The sequence below is a fragment of the Onychomys torridus genome, chromosome 1 (genome assembly GCF_903995425.1).
Source record: "Onychomys torridus chromosome 1, mOncTor1.1, whole genome shotgun sequence".
Classification (NCBI taxonomy): domain Eukaryota; kingdom Metazoa; phylum Chordata; class Mammalia; order Rodentia; family Cricetidae; genus Onychomys; species Onychomys torridus.
In genome coordinates, this window is record NC_050443.1 from 97,890,126 (window position 1) to 97,912,494 (window position 22,369).

At 40.3% G+C, this 22,369-nt stretch overlaps 3 protein-coding genes across 6 annotated transcripts in view; 2 read left to right on the forward strand and 1 right to left on the reverse strand.

Moving 5' to 3' along the window:
• Positions 1–8,271, forward strand: part of Acsm3 (acyl-CoA synthetase medium chain family member 3) — a 27,441-nt gene extending 19,170 nt beyond the window's left edge. For both annotated transcript variants that reach the window (XM_036190612.1, XM_036190604.1), the window contains exons 11-14: positions 637–764; positions 857–956; positions 7,200–7,319; positions 7,649–8,271. In XM_036190612.1, coding sequence (XP_036046505.1) covers positions 637–764; positions 857–956; positions 7,200–7,319; positions 7,649–7,735 — 435 coding nt within the window. In that variant the 3' untranslated portion in view covers positions 7,736–8,271. The remainder of the gene's footprint in view (positions 1–636; positions 765–856; positions 957–7,199; positions 7,320–7,648) is intronic.
• On the reverse strand, positions 7,185–16,290 carry Eri2 (ERI1 exoribonuclease family member 2). Of its 3 annotated transcripts, none has more exons than XM_036190576.1 (9): positions 15,847–16,290; positions 14,100–14,167; positions 13,934–14,017; positions 12,850–12,977; positions 12,181–12,334; positions 11,233–11,333; positions 10,893–10,974; positions 10,085–10,173; positions 7,185–9,908 (listed from the first exon to the last, which is right to left on the reverse strand). In XM_036190576.1, exons 1-9 carry the CDS (start codon positions 15,867–15,869, stop codon positions 8,592–8,594), a joined length of 2,046 nt encoding a protein of 681 aa, XP_036046469.1. In that variant the 5' UTR covers positions 15,870–16,290; the 3' UTR covers positions 7,185–8,591. The 3 variants fall into 3 exon arrangements, with proteins under 3 accessions (XP_036046469.1, XP_036046475.1, XP_036046483.1); XM_036190582.1 differs by having other exon boundaries at positions 13,934–14,012; positions 15,847–16,288; XM_036190590.1 differs by having other exon boundaries at positions 13,934–14,012; positions 15,614–16,288.
• The window catches only part of Rexo5 (RNA exonuclease 5), a 38,104-nt gene continuing 31,244 nt past the window's right edge, over positions 15,510–22,369 (forward strand). Inside the window, 4 exon segments of the mRNA XM_036177386.1 lie at positions 15,510–16,270; positions 20,086–20,119; positions 20,122–20,197; positions 21,940–22,066. Of these exon segments, the coding sequence (XP_036033279.1) occupies positions 16,160–16,270; positions 20,086–20,119; positions 20,122–20,197; positions 21,940–22,066 (348 nt within the window). The 5' untranslated portion in view covers positions 15,510–16,159.

The following is a 22,369-nucleotide window of genomic DNA, read 5'->3' on the forward strand; positions in this document are numbered from 1 at the left end:
TACTTTCCTGACATCTGATTAGCTCTCTACCCACTCCAGTGGAACTAGAGAAACAAGGAACAGGGCCATGGAATTAAGTAAATTAGTTTCACTATAAGCTTTCTTATCTCTAATCATGGTATACAAATTAGAGCAAAGTTTATATCAATACTCTAAGGGGTCCAGATCATACCTGCCAGTGAACTTTATGGAAGGTAGCAATTTTTTGTTTTCTTCTTATGCCAGTTATGGAACTGGCCTCTTACGTAAAACAAACCAGTGCAAATACCACATCTGCTCTGAATTAAGCATTGTGCTTTCTTTTAACCCTTCTCTTTTTTCCTGCCAGTGTTAGATGTTATTTAGAAAAAGGCTTAATTTTGCCTACTCTCCAGAGCTTCGGGCTGCTGCAACATTTATCTTATGATCTATGTAAAACATTCTCCAGGAGATGCACCAAGTCTTTGGAACTGTAATTTATTTCTTTTATGCCAGGCTAGATCCCTGCTGGCAATTCATTCCTACTTCACTCTGCCTCCTCTTCATTCTGGGGCTTCTCAAAAGAGCCAAGCTCTCTTTTTCTTTGAACATTTAAAAATGATGGAACAAAAGAGTCACATTCATAATAATATTAACAAAACACTATTTGTTTTGCAGGATAATCCTTCAAAAACAGCCTCAACTCTACGAGGGAATTTCTACCTCACTGGGGACAGAGGATATATGGACAAAGATGGCTATTTCTGGTTTGTTGCAAGATCAGATGATGTTATACTATCCTCTGGGTAATTTTCCTTTCCATGTGTGCATGTCTGTTCATCAAGCATTCTGGGATGAATCTATAACTCACCCTAATGAGTCTGTCATATCTCCCTAGCTACCGAATTGGACCATTTGAGGTAGAAAGTGCTCTACTAGAACATCCTTCCATTGCAGAGTCAGCTGTTGTCAGCAGCCCAGACCCCATCAGAGGAGAGGTAAAAGAACTGATTCATCTCGACTTTCACTTGTGTTGATCATCCAAACACATGCTTCATTTATGTGTGTGGCTTTGTGTGTGCTATAAGCATACATGTGGGTGTGATTTCCCTGTGTAGGCACACGTGGCTATTGAGATACCTTCCTCAGTCACTTCTTTACCCTAGTTTTTTGAGAGGAGGTCTCTCCCTGGAACTGGAGCTCATTGTTTAGGCTGGGCTGGTTGGTGGGACAGAAAGCCCCTGCCCACTACCAATCTCCTCCAAGCAGTGCTGGAGTGGCAGATCTGCACTGCCATGCATGGCTTTCTCCCACCTCATGAGTCTGGGGATGCAAATTCAAGTTCTTATGCTGAAGCAGCAGGCCCTTTACTCACTGGACCCTCTTCACATCCCCTAAACACATACTTTTAAACAGTATTTCACTTAAAACGAATTCCTTTACTAATTAATGTTGTCATAAAACAGGTGGCTCTCCTTCTGAGGTTATTTTTCCTAAGGGGTCTTTGATGCCAGAGGCTAGCATGTGGTCTTCTCAGATAGATGACCAGTCTCACTCACAGGCTCTTAACTCTTCCCACACCTTGCTGTCCTCTTCAGGTCTATCTACCTAGACAAGTGCTTATCTAGGACAGGATGGTTGTGGAGACTTTAGGACCAGGGTTGGCTTGGAAGGCATCGGGTATCCCAGAATACAATACAGCCAAGATCTGTAGATGGGTTACAGTTCTTCTGTAGTTCTAGAGTCTTGGTGGAGTGTTGACATTAGCCAGAGTGAGGGGGAAAAGTTTTACCTTCTCAACACTGGTGGGCTGCAACACCTCCTGGCAGAGGATAAAAGTAGGTGCCTCGAGGCATCCATGCACAAGACAGCAATGTGCTACATGTCACAGGCAGCCTTTTCCTTTCTGTGGCAGGCTTGTTCTAGGAAGGGGGCCCTTCTCTAGGAAAGGGCTAACTAGATCTTTGATTGGGTAGTAAGTTCCAGAAGAATTGATCCAAATCAGATAAAATGAAGACTTAAAGACACTATCCCAAATACTGCTTTTTTTTTTTTTTTCACTATGACCATCCTGCAGCTTACTGTGCACGGTCTACTGTTGCCCATTTTAAGAATTCCTAATCCAGTTGAGCCAAACTACATTCGACAATCTTCATCAATTTTTAGTTTATTCTCAAGGTGAATTATCTAAAAGCAAAAAAGATTTTAAATGATCATTTTCTTAACTGTTATGTTGATACTTTCCCAGTTGAGTTTCATACTTTAAATTTTTAAGGAATTTCACAGGCTGCTTTGCTTTGAAAATACTATTTTCAAGGAAGATGTAACTTAGAGTGGAGAGCTTGAGTAGCATGTGCAAGGCCTGAGATTTGACTCCCAGTCTCTCTTTCCCCTCCCCCCACTGTGGTTTATGTTTAATTACATTTTCCTTTTAAAAAATGACTTATTTGTATTTTATGTGCATTGGTGTTTTGCCTGCATGTATGTCTGTGTGAGGATGTCAGATCCCCTGGAACTGGAGTTACAGACAGTTGTGAGCTGCCATATGGGTGCAGGGAATTGAATCTGGGTCCTCCAGTAGAGCAGCAAATGCTGATCATCTCTCCAGCCTCTAATTACACTTTCAAAAAATTTAAAATGTGTGAAGTGTATGCTTCCTATAAGCTATTTTATTTATCTACTTACCTTCTTAAGAATAGGTCATGTGATGTAGTTCAAGAAAGATCCTCCTGCCTCTGCTTCAAAAGTGTGGGGACTGGCCTTGCCTATGGTAGGCAAGTGCTCTACCACCTGGCACACCCCTGCTCCTGGTCCCTAACCTCAGGTATTGACAAGAAGGCACTTATGTTCACATTCTGCCATGAGACTAACATATGTGTTTAAAAAAATTTGTGTAAAATACATATAATCATGTAATAATACAATTAGAAATAATGGATACTGTAGACAAATTTCCAAACAGTCTTATTAAATAAGAAACACAGTTTCAAATACAGGGGTAATAGCTGAAGAGATCAGAGAAATGGCAAATAGCCACAACTAGCCTTAGCTTACCACCATGCCATAGCTTTCCCAGATAGAGCTTCTTCCTGTCTAACCTGCACTTTTATTGCCTTCCTGTTCTGCCTTCTCATTGGCTCTAAGCCCAGCCACATCACTTCCTTATCACTCTGCCTGTCTATGCAGACCTCCAGGTCTCTATGGTTGGTACTGGGATTAAAGGCATGTGTCACCATGTTTGGCTGTGTCCTTGACCACACAGAGACTCTCCCTGCTATGTGATCAGTTTAAGGGCATGTGCTACCACCGCCTGACTTCTGTTTATGGCTTCACTATGACCTCTGATCTCCAGGCAAACTTTATTTATTAACATACAAATAAAATCACATATCAGCACAATTAAAATATTACCACAGGATATCAATGTCACAAGAGAAAGCTTGAGGAGTTATTCTAAATTAAAGGATATTTTCAGAGTAGATTCAATAATCTACCCTCTATTCTTTTTTTAAAGATTTATTTATTTATATATTTTATGCATATGAGTGTTCTATTTCCATGTATGTTTGCATTACAGAAGAGGGCACCAGACAGAAGAGGGCACCAGATCTCATTAGGTGGCTGTGAGCCACCATGTGGTTGCTAGGAATTGAACTCAGGACCTCTGGAAGAGCAGCCAGTGTCTTAACCACCGAGCCATCTCTTCAGCCCCTTCAGCAAAGACATGACAACAAAATGCTGGAAGTACAAGTGTGTACTACTATGTCTAGCAGGATAAATCTTCCTTAAAGAACATGATTTCTAATAGGGATGAAGGGGTTAGATGAGCTCTACTATTTCTAAAAGTAACGTTTAAGATTTTAAATGCTATTTTAAAAACATTGGAATGTGGAAGTGTAGCAGGAATCTGAAATGGTCTTATTAATAAGAACAAACCCGGAACCAGGTATTGGGGTGAACTCTGAATGATCAGAGAAGCAGAACAAGCCACAGCTACCTCACCTTGCCAATTCCTCAGCTGATCCTGTTTCCTCAGACTGTGTCCTTATCCGAATGAATCTCAGCTGAATTGCTGCTAAAAGCCTCAAGTTTAACCAGCTCTAGTTCCTGGTCCTCACGCCTTATATACCTTCCTGCTTCCTGCCATCGTTTCCTGGGATTAAAGGCGTGAGTCACCATGCCTGGATGTTTCTAGTGTGGCTTTTAACTCACAGAGATCCAGATGGATCTCTGCCTCCCAAGTAGTGATAGGATTAAAGGCATGTGTGCCACCATTATCTGGCCTCTGTATCTTGTGGCTGCTCTGTCCTCTGACCCCAGATAAGTTTATTAGGGTGCACAACATTTTGGGGAACACAATACCACCACAAGGAAGAAAGTAAGGACTGGTGGGAGGAACAAAGGCATCCACGCAGGCAGGGACACCTCAGAGGTTAAGAACACCTGCTGTTCTTGCAAAGGACCTGGGTTCGGTTCCTAGCAACCACACAGGGCTTAGAACACTCCGTAACTTCAATTCAATGGTATCTGGCGCCCTCTTCTGGCCACCAGGCATCAGGTCCACACATACATGTAGACAGAACACTCATACACATTAAATAGAAACAGGTAAATCCTTAAAAAAAAAGAAAGGAAGAAGGGAACAAAGGAAGGCTTGCTGAGATGGCTAGGCCCTTAGATTCCTTAGCTTGTCTAACTCTAAGAATCTGACAAAGGTCACAGGTCACTGTTGGACTTGGATGTACACAGTGATGGACATGCTCTACACTGGCATCCTCTAATAAATAAACATACAGGGCTACCAGTCACATGGCTAGATTGATTAAAGAGACCTAATTTAAATAGCCACACATCGCTAGTGGCTGTTACATGGACTGGCCTAGCCACAGACACTTCTATTTCAGAGAAACTTAGAAGCTTACGTAATTATTTTTTCAGAATTATGTTTATTTATTTACTGTGTGTGCATGTGTGTGTGCTTGTGCCATAGTGCTCACGTGGAGGTTAGAGGACACCTTTTGTGAGCTGGCTCTCTCCCTTCACCATGTGAGTTCTAGGGACCACACTCAGACGTCAGACTTGGAAGCAAGTGCCTCTCCTCCTTGAACCATCTTGCCGGCCCAACACGATGGGTTTTAGGTTTAAAAAACACCAAAGCAAAGCAAATAAATGCAACCCCCCCCCCTAGTCTTTGTACTTTCACTCCTGTACCTGAGCTCCTCCATTTTTTGATGGCTTCCTATGCTCCAGATGCTATGCTATGCCTCGCATTTAGGCAAGCTTTTCAAATCTGCACTCTTATATAGCAGGAAACTGAGGAACAGAGAGACGATCTTAGGTTAGCAAGATCACACAACAAACTCCTTTGGGTACAGGTTGTCTGACCTCAGTGTTCATAATCTTTTTTTGTTTTGTTATTTTGGTCTTTGGCTTTTTGAGACAGGGTCTCTGTATAGCCCTGGCTGTCCTGGAACTTACTCTGCAGATCTCGCTGGTTAGGAACTCAGAGATCCACTTGTCTCTGCCTCCCGAGTACTAGGATTAAAAGCCTGTGCCACCACCACCGCCACCCAGCTTAGTGTTCATACTTTTTTTTTCAGTGTTCATATTCTTAATCATAATGTTACAATGTTTTTGGTGAAGTTAGTATTTTCTGTAAAGGTTTATAAAATTTAGGAAGATAAAGTACATGTTATCAAAGCTATAAAAGTGAACATGTGAACTAATGCCTATAAATGATTTTAATTTTTTTCAGTTAACAAAAATAATAAAAAATAATAGGATAAAATTCTACCCAAAACAAACACATGTACAGCTGCATAATTTCCCAATGACATCAACTTGTTAATTAGGAATTTTAGGGATTTTTATAAAGACAAAAAAAAAAGGTAACTGGTCATACATTGTTTTAAAAAAAAACTTCCCTGGTAAACAATTTTCAATGTGAAAATATTTTAGTTACATGATGTGAATTCTCACCAAATGACTTTTCTAAGTGACTATTTCAAATAATTTCTGATTAAGCTTTCCTCTCAGATTAAGGAGTGCAGAAAATAAATTTAATAAGATTTCAGTTTCCTAGCCAGGTGGTAGTGGTGCATCCCTTTAATCCCAGCACTCGAGAGGCAGAGACAGGTGGATCTCTGTGAGTCGGAGGACAGCCTGGTCTACAGAGCAAGTTCCAGGACAGCCAGGGCTACACAGAGAGACACTGTTTCAAAACAAACAAAAAAAAATTTTTTTTTCAGTTTCCTAAGTACAGGGAGGGTAGTTAATCACAAGAGTTGTAAGGGTCTCTCTAACTCTAGCCCGTGTTGGGACTCTGGATTTGGTGGTAAATACTGATTGCCTCAGCTAGAGTGTTGCATCTAGGGGAAAAAGCAGTGAGTGGTACTGCTGGCAGTGCCCAGGAAAGAATAAAACAATTGGACAGGATCTCACTCAAACTTCTTCCTTCTCCATTAAAGGCCCACAGCAGTCTGGGAAGAAGAGGCTTTAGGGAACAGGATTTGTGGGTGTAGCCACAGTCATCATTTCTACTCCTGCTTCTCAGTCATGTAAGAGGGTCAGAACAACAGCAGAGTGGCTAATGGAATCACTACAGCCTTGTATACAGGACACATGGAAAGGGCTGTGTGTAGGTAGCTCAGTGCTCAGAGAGAGAATGTTTGTTGAGTATGCACAAGTCTCTGGGTTTAATCCTTACTGAGGAGGAAAATTTAAGCCAAGTAGAGTAGTGTAATCCAGTACTTGGGAAGATGAGAAAGGAGAACTGCTGTGAGTTCAAGGTCAGCTGGATATACATGACAAGACTCTCTCAACCCCACCCTCACCCCCAGGGAACCCCTGGGCTGACCCTTCAATGAGGGTTAGGCTGAGTAGGGCCCTAGAAGCTGGTTGTTCTCCCGAGGTTGTACTTAGTGTACTGCCAGGTTTCCAACAGGAAGCCAAGGACACAGGTAATCAGACTCAGATCAGAACATGTATTTCAAAATGTAGTCAGAGGGACACTCAAGAGTGATCCTGAGCAAAGTAGGTCCCACCAGCTCAGTGGTACTGAAAAGACAGATAAGAACTTTTGGGTATTTAGGAGCATGAGAGCACACAGTGGGGACTAAAATACAGCATGCCCTCCCTCACCATCTCACTCTCCCAGGCAGATTCACAGCGAGTCAAAGCAGACAAAACACATTAAGGCACCAAAGGAATAACTCATTGGATGTTTTACATATTTACTTTAGGTAGTAAAGGCTTTTATTGTTCTGAATCCTGATTACAAGTCACATGATCGAGAACAACTGAAAAAGGAGATTCAGGAGCATGTGAAAAAGACTACAGCGCCATACAAATACCCCAGAAAGGTAGGCATCCCTGGTACAACTGTATCTGTTCAGTGCTTTGGAAAACTTTTCAGCTGTTTGTTTTTTTCCTTTTAAATGACCTTTCTCTTTAAATATGCTATACAAGAAGTTCCAACTAGAATTAATGATAATAGATAATCAAAATTTTTGAGGTTAAAGTGAAGCCCCTAATATAATTCAGTCAATTAGCTCATAATACTATGTATATAAATGTAAAGAAAAACTTCAACCATCCTTTCACCCAGAGCCAAAAGAGCTATTAAATAATTGGCATGGACTAAAGTTTTCAAGCGCTGGACTAACTTCCTCCCTCCTCTTAATGCCAACAGGTAGAATTTATTGAAGAGCTGCCAAAGACTGTCAGTGGGAAGATCAAAAGAAATGAACTGAGGAAAAAAGAATGGAAAACCGTTTAAACTTCCACATATCTATAAATAAACGCAATGTCTACAAGTCTGCAGGAACCACAGGTTATATGGGCAGACTGCTTCTAAACTGGATTTAAAGTATTTTGTAGTAATGACATCAGAGACTGAATTCTGAAATCAAACAGTGAATCCTTATGCTTTTATGTAAATGTTCCTGTAATATGGCAACATAAAATGAATGTCATCAGTTGCTGAGATGTTTTAAAATCTATTTTAGGAGCAGTTTCCAAAACAAATCTCTGCCTCACTGGTTTCCAAAACTTAACTGAATAATTCTAATATGTTAATATACAAATCAGAACAAATCTTCAAGCTTTGAAAAAATTAAGTAATTTGTTTTTAGAAAATCATCATAATTCTTAGAATATTTACCTGAAATCTGAGTAAGGGTTTTGTTAGTCCTATTTTTATTCAAGTAATTTGAAAGTAGTTTGAAATTTGCTTCAAGGTCTATCTATAAGAGACAGCTGTCACACACTATGGCTACTTAGTAAATTTAACCTAATAAATGGTTTATAAAAGTATTTTTTCCTTGTGGTTCATGATATTTGATAAATTCAGCAAATGTTAATATATAAAATATAGTTATGTGACATTATCCAAATACATGCTAGGGAATTTAAGGACCAAAGATTCCTATAGGAACAGACAATTGATAGATGACTTCTGGGCAAGAGTGGAAGTCATGCAATCTGCTTCCTTCTGTCAGGATGAACTGCCCCAGTGTGGCTACAGCTCCAGGTATGCTGAGACCTCAGAACTCGAACCTGATACTTTTATCTTTCCTGTGTAAAAGTCACATAAAGCTTATACTGAAGTAAAAGATAATTTAGGAGAGAGTTTATCAATTTCTCATTGACGGTCTGAGTCGTAAAGGATTTTTAACAGGAAAACTTAAATTTCTGTCATGAATATGGCTTGTTTCTGGAGAGCTGAAAGTGAGTCCTTCTAAGGAAGGAGATAGAGCTTTGCTATTGCCTCTTTCCTTTTGAAGTGTTTGTTCCCATTTAAAATAACCACAGCACTTTCTGTCTTCTTGGTATTTCCCAACAGGGCAACAGTAGAAGGCTTTCCCATGGTTTGGCCCGTTATTAGAAACAATAAGCCGCTTAGATCTTCTGCCACACTTGCATAAGGGAGGTGTCATCTTCCCACTCTCCCAAGGCTCTTGTAGATTAACTGTGGGTGTTAATATGGAGGAAAGAACTTTCCGGGAAGAGGCTCCTGGGGAGCAAGTAGCTGATGCAGGCTTTTCTTCATGAATTCTGAAGGTCTGCTTTTTCGCTCCTGGGAAAGGTAGGGGACTAGGTGAATTCCTTTTAGTACCACCTAAGGGAAGAGGTTGTTTCCTCAAAACTGAAGAATGTGATGCATTGGCACTAAGATTGTTGAAGGTAAATGGTTTGCATCCAGGTAATTTAAAAGCAGAAGCATCTGAACCTGGATGTTTAGCTCCTTTTACATTATAGACAGTACTGTGGGGACTCTTATACACAACAGTCTTAGATATTTCAAAGTTTTGAGGAGTTTCCTTGAGGTCTTCAAAGTTTTCATAACTAAGAATTTCTGGTTCTTTTAAAACCACCGATCTCTCTCCAGAATTAAAAGAAGTGTCTACATTTGTGTCACTAATCGGAGGCACACAATCTTTATCTTGTTCAGCCTGAGATGATGGAAGTAAAACTACATCTTCCCACTCAGCCAAAACAGGTAAACAGTCAAAAGTACAGCCCACTTCTCCATTAGAAACAACACTAACAGACGGAATGGTCGTGGATACAAGTACCAAGTTGGAGTTAAGTGCTGAGGAATTTGATCTGTCATTCAATGCAAGCTGCTCACTTTTTCTTTGCTTCTGCATCAAAGTTGTGGAACCCAATTGTTCCCCAGAAGCTGAGGGCTTAGTAGTGCAAACAGGAATGTAACATTTGTTATTGTGAAGATCCACTTTAGTATTACACCTTAGTTGTAATTGGTCCTTTATAGACGAATTCATACAAACTAAATTCATTTGAGCATCTTCCTGGATATTTACTGTACTTTTGGGCTCCTTCTGATATATGATGGGACCCTGGATGCTAATGTTGCAGGCAGAAGTTTCTTCAATTTGATCTGTACCCAAATTTCTGACCAAAATCTTGGGATTCTTCTTAGTGAGAACCTATGATTCCATAGACAAATCCACTGCTTTAGAAACTGTATAATTTCTTCAGTAGTCATTATATATGACAAAAAAAAAAAAAAAGGGAAATGCCACTGGTTTGAAATTAACATTTTAATGAATCTATGACTACTACTCTAGAGCTCAAAATGACAGAAGAGGCAAGAAACACTAACCTTGTTCAAAGACCTGGTAATTTTCATTATGCAACCATCCCTGATCATTTTCCAAGCAAGAAGAGCAGTGTTCCGAGAATCATCTAAGCCTGAGGAAATACACGTATCAAACACTGAATGTCATGGTACTAACAACAAAATAACAGAAAACAAATCACATTTAAACAGAAATTGGGGCATATTCTTAGTTTTATGACCACCTACTGAATTAAAAGAAATCATAAATTGGTCTGTGGGAAGGTGTGACAGCATTGCCAATGCAAGACGCCTTGTATTCACAAGGTGAAACTGTTAGACAACTTCCAACAATGTGACCAGCATTCTGTACAGACCATCATTTGTTCAGTTTTTCCACTAGTCCATCATATTATCTGAGAACTTATGTTTCTATTTGATGTGCTTATTATTTATCTAATTACTTTCAAACCAACTAGAACCACTCCATGGTGTTCAAGAAAGTGGTCATTCAGCTGAGCGGCCAGGTGGCAATGGAGCTCACCTCGAATCCCAGCACTTGCGAGGCAGAGGCTGGTGAGTCTCTGTGAATTCAAGGCCACCCTGGGCTACAGAGTGAGTTGCAGAACAGCCAGGATTGTTACACAGAGAAACCCTGTCTCAGAAAACCGGGAAAAAGGAAAAAAGAAACTGGTAATTCAAAAATCAAAAATAATTTGAGTTATATAGGTTAGAAACATTTTTTAGGCTGAAACGTTTTAATAATGGCAATACTTTTAAATAAAACTAATATGAAAGATTTTACAAAACTCAAGTGACTTACATAACAAAATGATTATCAGTTTATACAAACCAGAATGTTCCCGTCCTGAAAATTCTATTCCGACTTCTTGCAAGGCACCATTTAGTCCTTTGGGTTTTCTCTTATAAAAAAGCTAATCAAATTTTAAAAAAAGACATATTAAAAAACATAATGACTATTATAGAGGCTATGAAGTTATTTCTCATAACTTTTAGTTCTATCAGATTTGGGATTTATTATTGCTGTGCTGTCTCATATATTTTAAGATATATATTTATGTGAACATTCCAAAATAAAAATATCTTATTTGTAGAAACTTGCACCAGTAAGATAAAATGCAATCACCTTTCAACAGAAACAAAGTGAACACACTCCCATCTTTGATCCTTACCTTGTAAGTTGCTCTAAGATCAATCCAGGAGTTTAGGAACACAGGTTTTAACAGCTGCTTTCTTCTACACTCATACTCTAGGCAAACCCCCAAGTCCCAGTCTGAATTAGGGGATTCGAACAAAGGACAGTGATGTCAGTGCTTCTCCATTTACAAATAAAATATACAAAACATGACACAGTAGAGCAGTAAGAGTTCACTGCTGTGCTAATAACTAATGCTCATAAGTTCTATATTACTTTACATCTCATATAACTCTCCATTAAGAAATTAGGTTGGCGACAGTTTCAAAAGAATATCTTCTATGTGTGTGCAGGTGCCTATGTGTGTGGGTATACACGTGTACTGGTGAGAGTGAGTGGGTGTGCAGCTCAGAGGACAGCCTCAGCTGATTCCTCAAGTGCCACCCATCTTATTTTAAGACAGGGTTTCTTATTGGCCTGCAGAATCATGATTTCAAAAGTATGAATTTGCTTTTCTTAGTTAGCATCTATGTGGCCCCAGGTCAATGAGGTCAACAAGCATAATTCTAGGATAACAAGAAAAAACTAGAAATAAAGGACTATACTGTTGTAATACTGCTGCTTTTTTGGTCAGTGGGGTATATGGTTATGTGGTATGTATGTGCCACATGTTCACAAGTGTGGGGGTGCAGGTGTGTGTACAGACATCAGGAATTCCCCCATATCTACTGAGGCAGGGTTCCTTACTGAACCTAAGACTTGCTGTTTTAGCTGTGTGGCTAGCCAGCTTGCTCTGGGAATTCCTTGTTTCCACCTCATGTCCTTGGATTACAGATAGGCCCCTGTGCCCATGTGGCTTTTACATGGGTTCTGAGGATCCCCACTCTGGTCTTCATGATTGTGTAACAAGCACTGTATCTGCTGAGCCACCTCCTCAGCCTCAATGCTACCCATTGTGATTTATAGTCATAACTCATCTTTTTACCTGACCAAGTAACAAAAGCACACAATTTTACTTCAGAGGAAGGCTCTGAATCCCCAGTAGTAAAGATGATTTTCTTCTGCTGCTGAATATTATGAATCCATTTACAGAACTGAGATAAGCAAATCTTCAGAGGGACTCCTTCATCAACTTGAACCTGATTTGAGAGCCACAAAATCTGAAGTCAACAAATGAATTTCTGATATTGAGCATTTATTACAACTCTGCATTACGGGGAGACAGAACAAAAACAGTTCATCTCTTACAAAGACGTTAAAATGTACAGGAAGATGCAATTCTGCGGTGACCCGAATTCACCAAGGTCAGAGAAACTAGGCTGGCACACAGAAGTCTCACGGAAGAATAGTCTTAAGTTTACTCTCACAGAAGTAAAAGACACTGGGTTATATTACTCTGTAAAATAAACTGTCTCTCTGGAGCCCAAACTCTGGGCTTCATGCATCCTAGATAAGCATCTCACACTGAGCTATAACCCTTGACCTTTATGTTTATAGCAGTATTCTGATTTTTTTCAACATTCCAGTGGACTTTGGGGGGGGGGGGGGATGACATTATTTCTCTTAACAATGAATACATTTAATTCCAAGTGGTATAGAGCTTTTGATTTTCTTTCTGAAACTGATTTCTGAACTTTTAAAATTTGTATCATACCTGCTTTATCCCTGTCAGTTCTCTGCAAAATTCAGAAAGAATTGGATGTTCTTGAGGCTGTACATAAGCATGAAACTCAGATTCAATCTCTCCAGTTGCTGTACTCAACAAAACTGCTGGAAATTCAACTAATGAAAGAATCATGGATTAACACTTAAATGGATTAACACTTAAATTTATTTATTTAGAGGCAGGGTCTTTCTTTCTTTCTTTCTTTCTTTCTTTCTTTCTTTCTTTCTTTCTCTCTTTCTTTCTTTATTTATTTATTTAGAGGCAGGGTCTCAATACATAGTCCTGGAAATCGATATAGGTTAGTGGTTCTCAACCTGTGGGTCAGAACCCTTTTTTGGGGGGGGGTCAAACAACCCTTTCAAAGGCGTCAAATATCACATATTCTGCATATCAAATATTTACATTATAATTCAAAACAGTAGCAAAATTACAATTATGAAGTAGCAACAAAAACAATTTTATGGTTGGGGGTCACTACAACATGAGAAACTGTATTAAAGGGTCACAGCATTAGGAAGGTTGAGAACTACTGATATAGACCAAGCTGGCTTCAAATTCATAGAGATCCACCTGTCTCTGCCTCCTAAGTGCTGGGATTAAGGATGTGTACCACCACACCCAGCCTGAATATACAAATCATCCTAAACATGCACTGCTTTAATAATAGCATTATTAAACAATCAATTCCACTAAACGTTTATTAGAATAACTAAAGCTGTGAGAAACAAAATTATAATAAATCTATATCAAGGAATAAGTGAAAATATCAAAGTTATGTGTCTATTTAGTTTCACAATTAAATATAAAGACTACATGAGCGTTAAAATGTACTCTATTATTGTAAAGCCATTGTTTTCCAGTTTCTATCCAATCAAAAGTTTTAAACATAATCTTAAAACAATTAGATACTTTGCATAATCACATTCAGATATTTGGCATTTTATCCTTTAGGTCAGTTTTTATATTAAACTACCAGTTTACAGCATTCGGTTTTCTTATTGACTAACTGATATCTAGAAACATTAAGAAGACTCATTGAGAACTAACTTTGTTCGCTGGAGTCCAAACTTACTTATTTCAGGGCTATTGTGGTGTTTCCCATCTTTCCAGCACGTAGACTCAAAATCCATGACGATTAAGTAGTCATACGCCTGTTCTGCAAAAGACCGGAGTGTTCTTAGGCTTTGTCCATGTTCCAAATCCAAGGCTTCAGAATGAAAACTAAACATGAGACTTACTGAATCTGCTTCTTCCTGGATTCCCATTTGCTGGTATAACTGACTTTCTCCTAATTAATCCAAGCCGCCTGAAAATGCAAAATCCAATAAGATCAATAAACGTATTTATACTCTAGTTAGAACAAGCTATCAAACTAATAGCACTGAACAAATGGCACAGTCCTCATTAGTGTACTGTAATTGGAGTTGGGTGTGGGGCACCCACCTGCAAGCTCAGTGCTCAGCAGGCCAAGGCAGAATTGAGCTTAAGAAGAGCTTATAGTACATAGCAAGACCCTATCTCAAACAACAGCTGTATACTGACTGAAGGAAGCTAGAGCTAGACTTTACAAGATCCGGGTTCTTGTGCTAACTGCCATCCTCTCTTGGGTGTCCATTTTACCTGCATGGGTCAAGTGACTATTGGCAAACACCAATTTTATCTGTTCTTATTTTTTAACAGCCCTGAGGAACTCAAACGACTGTAAACACAACTAAAAACCTTTAGCTATTTTTGTACTTTTCAAGGCCTCTTTTATGTTCTCAGGAGATGACGCCTGTTCCTAAAATCTAGGGGAGGAAGTAAGATAACCAGAGTACAACTGGAAGGCAATCTATGAAGGACCCCCAACAGCAAGATACTGAGTCCAAAGAAGGAAAAAGGATTAACCACGGTCTCATATGCAGCTGAGACAAAAATCTGATGCGTACAGCTTTAACTAGCGGATACCTGGAGTAGTTACTTTGGCTTTTCGAAAAAGACAGGAAGTGATGCCAGTGTAGGGATTTGGGGTTAAAAGCTAACATTTGTTGGCTATTTCACCAGCAAATATTAAACTAAGGTGGTAACTTCTTTTAAACAGTTCCAGGTGGTAGACTGTCTGTAACCCTTATTTTATGCATGAGAAAACTAGGTATTTTGCTAAAGATACCTACAGTATGTTAATCTTTGGTAGGACTCGCCAACCCTGAAATCCACGCTATTTACTAAGACATCACACACTTGTTCTTTGTTTTGGATTTAGTTTTTTTGTTTGCTTTTTGTTTTGAGACAGGATTTCTCTGTGTAACTTTGCGCCTTTCCTGGATCTCGCTCTGTAGACCAGGCTGGCCTCGAACTCAGAGATCCGCCTGCCTCTGCCTCCCGAGTGCTGGGATCAAAGGCGTGCGCCGCCACCACCACCACCACCACCACCACCACCACCACCACCACCACCACCACCACCACCACCACCACCACCACCACCACCACCACCACCACCACCACCACCACCACCCGGCTGGATTTAGTTTTATTGTTGTTTTGAGACAGTCTAGCTACGTAGCTCCGGCCTGCCAGAACATTACCACCAGGCTGGCCTCGAACTTGCTTGGCTGGTATTGTAGGCGCGCTCCATTATGCACAGGCACTGACACACTGTGTCGACAAACTTCAAATGTGCACAGCGTGTCCAAAAATCAGAGTCCGCAGGAATTCTTACGACAACATTAGACTAGGTAGGTCACGTGGACGCAATGGGTGCAGTGGCACCTGCCTGAGAACTCTGCACAGCGCCGTCGTCACACTCCAGGCGTTTCCCAGCGCCTAGCATGAACAGATCGGACACAGCGCGCCACTCTGAGAGAACCCGGTCCCTCGGACTCCTCCAACCTGGCGTGGATGGCGGCGTGAGGCCCGAGACCGAGGTTCCAGCCGGGGCCTTTCCAGACCCAGACCAAACGGCTGCGGAAGACCGCCGCCAACCCTGCGGGGAAACCCTTAGCGTACCGCGCCAGCCGCTTAGTCGCCATGCCCGACCCTCGGTCCTCCGAGTCCAACCGCCGGAAGTCGGCTGCCCTCACTTCCGGTCCGTTTAAACGCCGGCGCGGCTGAGCGGGCCCGGTTGGGGCGACGTGGACGCCGAGTCCTCACTAAGGGAAATATCTGCGAGGGCAAAGCGCGGTAAGCTGGTTTGAGCTGCTTCGAGGGAGGAAGTTATAAACCTTCACTCCTTCCCAGCGATCCGCCCGAGAGAGGCGGCGGCACGGTTTCCGGGTCCCTGCCGGGTCCTCAGCTCCAGCTCATCTTTCCCTGCAGCCTGATGGAGCTAAAGACGACCTCCAGGAAGAGGACGGAGGCCTCGAACTCGGCCCTGGCGACAGAGCTGGGTAGACCTCCGTGGGATCTTGAGGACACGCTGCCTAAAGCGGAGGTGAGCAAAGGAGAGCCCCAGCAGCAGGCGGCCGGAAGTCGTTTGTGGCTCCGAGTCACGTGCCCCAGCCAGTTGAAAGGCCCCTGCAAAAGGATCGGGGCTCACCCACTGACTGCACTGAAGATAGTGAGAAGTTAGTAGCCGGGCGGTGGTGGTGCACGGCTTTAGTCCCAGCACTCGGGAGGTAGACAGGTACAGATTTCTGTGAGTTCGAGGCCAGCCTGGTCTACAGAACGAGTTCCATGACAGCCAGGGCAATTACACAGAGAGAACCCTGTCTCAAAAAAACAAAAACAAAAAACAAAACCAACAACAAAACTGACTTAATGTCAGGTACACAGAATATTTATTAAGGTCTGTGTAACGGGAAATAGTCTAGGAATATCCTTGTACACCTAAACAGAATTCTCTGCTTCCATACAATTTGCATTCCTATTGAGCAGAAGTAAAGACAGAAGTGATAGTCTTCTCTTGGAGTTTTGTATATGACTTTTTGATAGTCCCATTATTGGTGATATTAACCTTGATTACTTAAGATAGTAAGATGATGTCTACCAAGCTGTCTAAACTCTCCTTGTAATTCTGTAGAGGACTCTTTTTCACCACTTCAATTTATCAGTATGAACTCACAGGTAATCTGTTTTGTTCCATAAGCTATTGTCTGTTAATTTATTTTTCGGTTCTGAGTATTGAATCTAGAGCCTTGAGCACCATAGACAAGTACTCTACACTTGAACTACACACACACACACACACACACACACACACACACACACACACACCTGCACCTTTTTTTGATGCTATTTCACTGTTGCGAAGTTAGACCTTCAATTTGCTCTGTGGCCCAGTAGGTCTTGAACTTGTGATTTTCCTGCCTCCTCAGTAACTGAGTTTACAGTCCTATACTACCAAACTTTACTATTTATTTTTTTAATTATTATTTTACGCTATTGGTCTTTCACCTATATTCATTTCTGGGCACTATGTGCATGCCTGATGATGCTGGAGGAGGCCAGCAGAGGGTGTTGAATCGCCTGAAACTGGAGTTGTCACTGGTTGTGAGTCACCATATGGATGCTAGGGATTGAAGTGGGTCCTCTGGAGGAGCAGCCATTACTCTTAACTGCTGAGACATCTCTCCCTCTGGCTGTCTACTCTGATGCTCTAAATAGACAAGATTTGATCACTAACTAGCTTTTGTGTTATGGCATGGCTGTATCACTCTGAGAATGTTATTGCTTTCTGGTGAGAAGGGGCATCTGCTTTCTCATCCTGGGCCCCTGGAAATCAGCCTGGTTTTCTTAGTGAAGAATGACATTTGTAATTTAAAATGGGGGTATTATAGATGGCTTTATTCTACTAGGATGTCAGTAGTCCCAAAAGATCATGTTAATGGTATGCCTGTGTATTTGTAAATAAATACAAATATGCATTTACATCTAGTTTCCTGAATTCACAGTGAATGTGTGCTTTCCAATCAGTTTATTTCTAGCCAGAGTTCTTTGTAGTTCCTCCTCCTTTTGTATCTGCAGCTTCCTTTCCTGATGGAACTACAACTCCCATTATCTCCAGTGATTAATCTTTCATCACTGTCACTAGCTCTTGTTCCCACATCTTTGCCCTGCTCAGATCCAGATCAAATACATTTGAAGAGCCCTCATTATTGGAACAGGCTCTGCCAGCATCCCTATTACATAGACACTTACCCTCTTCAGGCTCTAAATCCTGTACTAAGCCACTCCCATACTTTCAGCGTACCATAGCTCCTAACATCCACTGCCAGGCCAAAGTGTATTCCCCTTCACAATAATGGATTGCCTCAGGCTGTTCAGGTATGGTCCTATAAGGATGTACTAGGCTTCTGTTCGTAGTTCTGATCTATCTTTCTCATGAGACCTCCTTCTTACCCCACTTAGGATCTTAGTATCCAATGCCTAGGAACAATGATTGTTTATTACCATATAGACCTCTATCTTGCTCAGTCTTTATCAGTTTCATACAGTTTGTCTTAAAAAATAAGTCAGAATTAGCAATATTTATGAAGAGGTGAAATATGTATGGACATTTTAATGGGAAATTTATCCTGGGGAAATAAGTAGATGGATGAATAATGATATCAATAATAAGAATATTCATCCTAATATTTGTATTTTAAAAAAAATATTTCACCAGCCAGGCAGTGGTGGTACATGCCGTTAATCCCAGCACTCGGGAGGGAGAGGCAGGTGGATCTCTGTGAGTTCAAGGTCAGCCTGGTCTACAGAGTGGAGTTCCAGGGCAATTAGGGCTACACTGAGAAAACCTGTCTCGGGGGGAAAAAACAAAAACAAAAAAATTTCACCAAGAAAGAGTTTTTAGTATAAGATTTTTATTATACATTTTAAAATGTATTTCTCCTGAACCATTTTCACATGTTAAAATTGGTATTCTGTAACTGACAGGGGAAAATACAGATTAGGGTGAGGATGGTTACAAAGCAAAAAGGGATGTTTGTAAAGTTCCTTGGAGAAGTGTAGTACAGAGAGATGGAAGAGCGCGGTCTTTGGAGTTTGCATTCCAGTTGTGATAAGCTATTACTTCATTTCTTTGTTGTAAAACGGAAATGATGGTAATCCTCACTTAAAAGTTATAAGAATTAAATAAGTTATGACAAATAAGTTTCTCAAAACTTTGGCTAGGGGCTGGTGATGTGGCTGAATAGTAGAGCACTTGCCTTGCATGTTCCCTGAATTCAGTCCCTAGTACAGCCGCTTTAAAAAGTGGTTAATAGTAAATATTCAACACTGGCTTAAAGCCATTGTATAAATTAGGGTTTCCATTGCTGTAATAAAACACCATGATTCCATGATCAAAAGCACCTTGGGGAAGAAAGGGTTTATTTCATTGCATGTCCAGATCACAATCCTTCCTTCACTAAGTGAAGGCCTGGCAGGAACTCAGAGTAAGAACCAGGAGGCAGGAACTGATGCAGACACCAGGGAAGAGGTGCTGCTTACTGGCTTGCTCCTCAGAACTTGCTCAGTCTACCTTCTTACACTGTTGAGTACCACCTGCAGGAGGCGGGGCACCACCCACAAGGAGCTGGGCCTCCCACACTGCTCTTCAATTGAGAAAATAGCCACAGGCTTACCTACAGGCCCATCCTATAAAGGCATTCTCTCAGTTGAGTCCTTCCTCTCAGAAGTCTAGCTTGTGTCATGTTGACATAAAACTAGCCAGCACAGCTATGAAGAAAAGTAAAGGCCTCCTGGTTCTTACTCTGAGTTCCTGCCAGTGGTTCTTAACCTGGGCTCGAATGACCCTTTTATGGGTGTCACTTAAGACCATCTGCATATCAGATATTTATGATTCACAATAGGAGCAAAATTACAGTTATAAAGTAACAATGAAATATTTTATGGTTAGGGGTTACCACAACATGAGGAACTATATTAAAGGGTCACAGCATTAGGAAGGTTGAGCACCACTGTCCTAAACCCTAGGGCAGATACACCCTTGTATTTATAATAGCACTGACCCCTGCAGTGTTAGAATTACCCATCCTATTTTCCCTAATGAGTAGAGTTCTTGAAAGCATGAATTGCATTGTAATCATCCTACTGTTCTTAGCACACAGACATGCATAATACAGAAACTGTACCAATGTTTATAAAATATTCTAATGACATCATACCACAAGTGGCTCTTTTAGACCTTTATTTTTAATTAATTAGAACAGTCTTTGTGTTGATATGTATGTTAAAATAATCAGAAACTTGCATATTGCCTTTTTGCCATTCCTGAGCATTATGCAGTATTCTAATTTGTCTTTGCAGAAAACTCACTTATCTACTATTTTATTTACTGAAAATTTGAAGTAACCCATAGACAGCTGTGTGAGTTGCTGAAGTATGCAGTTCTGGGTAAATCCACTGTTCCTAACTCCAAGTATAAGATAAACTATGCAGAGGTTTCAAACTGATTTGTACCTTAATGACATTTGTTAACCTTGTAGAGTATCCAGTGTTTTTTTTTTTTTTTTTTAAATTAACAGCTGTCAATAATTACTTTGGAATTTCTGTATAAAAATCCAGATGGGTGATTTCTTCAAAAAACTTAAAAATCGAGCAACCATCTCTGTACCACCTGGTATACTTACTTTATTCATTATTTCTGTCTGACTACTCTAGCTACTGTAGTTTGCTTCCCTACTGTGGACTTGATAGAAATCTCATTAATTATTGTTTTCTTATGATAAATTAATACTATCTTAATAATTCTGGTTAGTCTTTAACTTCTCTTATAGTTAAAAAGAGATGATATTATTATTTGAATGTTATCAGTGATACTAATGACTTATTAAAATTATATTTTTATGTCTGTCTTATTTAGGGCTTCTATTGCTATGATGAAAACCATAACCAAAGCAACGTGGGTAGAAAAGAGTTTATTTGGCTTATACTTCCACGTCAGGGTAAATCACTGAGAAAGTCAGAATGGAAACTCAAACAGAGCAGGAACCTGGAGGCATCATGGAAGAATGCTGCTTATTAGCTTGTTCATCATGGCATGCTCAACCTGCTTTCTTATAAAACCCAGGACCACTAGCCCAGGGATGATACCACCCACCATGGTCTGGGCCCTCCCCCATTGATCACTAGTTAAGAAAATGCTTATGGAGGATCTTATTGAGGCATTTTCTCAATTGAGGATCCCTCCTTTCAGATGACTATAGCTTGTGTCAAGTTGACAAAAAACTATCTAACATAATACCCATCAAGAGATTAGTAGATGCACACATTTCCCTGAGGCAGTTGTTATAAATTGTCTAGATTTTTCAGAACCAGTTTCTTTTTCAAGAAATACTGCCATTTGGCAGGGCCTAGTGGCACATCTCAGCACTCAGTAGGCAGAGGCAGGCAGATCTCTGTGAGTTTGAGGCCAGCCTGGACTACATAGTGAGATAGTGAGTTCCAGGACAGCCAGGACCCTGTCTAAAAAAAAAAAAACCAAAAGAAAAGAAGGAAGAAAGAAAGGAAGACTGCCATTAGTCTGAAGTCAGCCTTCATTTGATGTGCTGGTTTAGGAAGGGTCACAGAATATGTTGGAGATAAACCTTTGTAAAATGAGTTCAGAGTTCTGATTTAAAATAAATGTTCAGGTGGAAGGAGGGAATCAATTGCCCTAAGTTGTTCTCTGTAACTTCCACCCCATCACACATAAAAATAATTAAATTTTTAAATAAACATTAATAGAATAATGCATTTATTAATAAATGGATTGCATTTCACTTGACATTTGATTTGATTATAACAAATACTTGTCACAAAGATTTTTTTTTAAGGTTTGTTTTGTTTTGCCTGCATGTGTCCCTGCAGGCCAGAAAAGGGCACCAGATCTCATTACAGGTGGCTGTGAGCCACCATGTGGTTGCTGGGAATTGAGCTCAGGACCCCTGGAAGAGCAGCCAGTGCTCTTAACCTCTGAGCCATCTTTCCAGCCCTATCACAAAGATTTTTATTTGAATTCTTTGAAGTAAGGACTGTCTTCCAGTTATAGAGTCATATAGAGTCAGTGGTTGGTGAAAAGTTTTATTAGCTGTCAGTCACTCTGTTTCCTGCTTGTCTTCTGTGTGCCTTAACTGTCTGAGAATATCATCTTAGGTGTGTTGGTTTGATTTTTTTCAGCAGCTGGTGCCAGCTTTTACACCAAAACCACCTAAACAATGTGGTGGTTTTTATTCTGAAGGGAATGAGTCAGTTACACTTCTACAGGTTCTATTTGGAATTCAGATTTCTCTAAAAGACATTCAGACATGTAAGATAAGAAAATTTTGCATTAGGGGCTAAGTTAGAGCCTCTCATCCTGAGGCTAGGGCATCAGTCTGAGAATGTTTCTCAATAACCTAGTTAAACATCAGGAAGGCAGGAAGGGTATAGACAGCAGAAACACTAAGAATTCTGTTTAGATTAGCTTTGTCTGTGATTTTCTTTGATAATCTAGCAAAAAAAAAAGTTATTATATAATTATAGTATATAGCTTCTAGGTTTAATCTATTTTATTTGTAATAATTTTTATAAATTGCAAAATTCACATAAAATCTGTACCTCTCTTAAATCA